This window comes from Clupea harengus, chromosome 18 (assembly GCF_900700415.2).
Source record: "Clupea harengus chromosome 18, Ch_v2.0.2, whole genome shotgun sequence".
NCBI classification, from domain to species: Eukaryota; Metazoa; Chordata; class Actinopteri; order Clupeiformes; family Clupeidae; genus Clupea; species Clupea harengus.
In genome coordinates this window covers 16,177,969-16,180,468 of record NC_045169.1, presented here as the reverse complement: position 1 = coordinate 16,180,468, position 2,500 = coordinate 16,177,969, and the positions used below count along the sequence as shown (strand labels likewise).

The 2,500-nt window shown below is 49.6% G+C and overlaps 1 protein-coding gene across 2 annotated transcripts in view; it reads right to left on the bottom strand.

The window, feature by feature from the left end:
- The window catches only part of LOC116224561 (dedicator of cytokinesis protein 11-like), a 36,966-nt gene that overhangs the window by 11,454 nt on the left and 23,012 nt on the right, over positions 1 to 2,500 (bottom strand). For both annotated transcript variants that reach the window (XM_031584689.2, XM_031584688.2), the window contains exon 14: positions 171 to 277. In XM_031584689.2, the coding sequence (XP_031440549.1) occupies positions 171 to 277 (107 nt within the window). The remainder of the gene's footprint in view (positions 1 to 170; positions 278 to 2,500) is intronic.

Genomic DNA, 2,500 nt, shown 5'->3' with positions numbered 1-2,500 from the left:
CTGTGTGTTTATATGTGTGTGTTTATATGTGTGCGTGTGTGTCTTAATGAGAATGTGTATGTATGTGTGTGTGTTTAAATATGTGCGTGTGTGTCTTAATGAGTGAGTGAGTGAGTGAGTGAGTGAGTGAGTGAGTGAGTGAGTGAGTGAGTGTGTGTGTGTGTGTGTACCTCGGTGTAGTAGACGTCCTGCATTCCAGAGTCATCCTTCATGGCTGCCTCCTCATCGATGTTCAGTGTGACCTTCTTAAAGGCTGACAGGCCACTGGGAAACAACTCTGACCATCACAACACAGAGGTTCAGTCAACACACACACACACAGCTCTTTCTCTCACAGACACACACATCTCTCTCTCTCTCTCTCTCTCTCTCTCTCTCTCTCTCTCTCTCTCTCTCTCTCTCTCTCTCTCTCTCTCTCTCTCTCTCTCTCTCTCTCTCTCTCACACACACAGGTACATCTGAGTCAGACACACAAACACTCACATAGCTCGCTCTCTCTCTCACAGACACACACACACACACACACTTACAAGTGTGTCTGTGTGTGTGTGTGTATAGGTTGGGTCAGATTCTCCTGTGTCTCTGAGAGTGTGTGTGTGTTTGTGTTGTGGCATCACGAGGGGCCAGCTAGTAGAGGGGGGTGGCATTCCCATACCGGTCGGCTGCCACACCACAAAATAGCAGAGAGACAGAGAGACAGAGAGCCCACGGCTGGAGGGACAGAGAGACAGAGAGCCCAGAGAGCTGGGGAAACGGACTTGGAACGGACACCGCCATGCAGGAAAGCAATACGAAGACTAAGACTTGTTCAGAGAGAAGAAGGCCCTGTGACCAGAGGGGACATTCTATGTTGAATTGTTTTGGACATCTGTTGAATTTAACGATCCGCTTTATCTCTCCTCTGGGACGTTTTACAGTACGTGTGGTTGTTGGATTTGTGTTAGGAGGAGCCTGCTGAGTGACTCCAGTCTTAGACACTTCAGAGGAGCTACAGGGCTACTAGACTGTGTGTGTAATTATATCTAACTGTACTGCTTCATCTTAGATTGTATTTTAAGTATTTTAAGACCACTCTGAAACTGTTCCAACTTGCCACCACCATTGGCTTCAGTTGGTTTCACTCAAATCAAGAAAGGCTACTAATTGCTGGGTTGCAGTTGAAAGACACTCCCACAGCAATCAGGTCACTTTGGCAAGGCAGAAACTGGGAGGGCCTTCAGCCGGGTGCAATCAGTGAACATGCTACTTCCATAGGGCTGTTGCTGAAGCGTCAGCGGAAGTGTCAGCCCTCGTGCTCAGCCCTTTTCGTGTGAAGACCTTTTTGGGTAAAGACGTGCAAGTCTACCTGTACAAGTCCACCGAAACAAGGCTCACAAACAAGGTAAACTTTTCATTTTGATTCTACCATAGCCATGTGTCACAGTAGCATCTCTGTTGTCACTGGTTGTCAAAAAAGATCACAGCGCAGCAGACGACAGCGCAACCTGGGTAATCTCCGCTCACTTCAACAAACCTCTTCGGCTGTAACCTCTTTTTCTGTTGGCCTGTGGAACTGTCAGTCTGCAGTCAGGAAAGCTGATTTCATCTCAGGTTATGCCAACCACCTCTCCCTAGGGCTCTTAGCTCTCACGGAGACATGGATCACACCTGAAAACAATGCTACCCCCGGCAGCACTCTCCACCAACTATGCCTTCTCCCATACTTCCCGGCCAACTGGTCGTGGAGGTGGGACGGGGCTGCTGATTTCAAACAACTGGAAATTCACTCCACTGCTGCCTTCAAACAGGTATGCCTCCTTTGAATATCATGCAATTATGGTAACTGCTCCTGTTAAAACTTATGTGATTGTTATCTACCGTCCACCAGGACAACAGGGTGATTTCGTCCATGAGCTGGACACCCTGCTGTCATCCATCCCTGACCAGGAGTGTCCAACACTCATCCTTGGCGACATGAACATCCACCTAGACAATCCAACTCAGCTGACTTTCGGACCCTGGTTCACTCGTTCGACCTACAACAGGTTCCCACTCCTCCAACTCACAAAGCAGGAAAAGAGCTTGACCTCATCCTTGCTCGGAACTGCACCACGGACAACCTAACGGTAACCCCTCTGCATCGCTCGGACCACTTCTTCATTCGCTTCGATGTTCGGCTCATTGAGCAACCCTCTGTCCCCCTCCGATGGTCTCGTTCCGGCGCAACCTCCGCAACCTCTCTCCACCCCACTTTTCCTCTCTGGTTTCTTCTGCTCTTCCACCTTTATCCACTTTCTCCTCACTAGGTGTCGATGATGCCACAGAATCACTCTGCTCCACTCTGAGCTCATGCTTGGATACTTTGTGTCCACTTTCCACCAGACCTGCTCGTTCTACCCAGTCTCATTCGTGGCTGAGCGATACCCTCCGAACGCAGCGCTCCAATCTCAGAGCGGCTGAGAGAAAGTGGCACAAATCTGCAGCACTGGACGATCTTGCAAGCTACCAGACACTGCTGGCC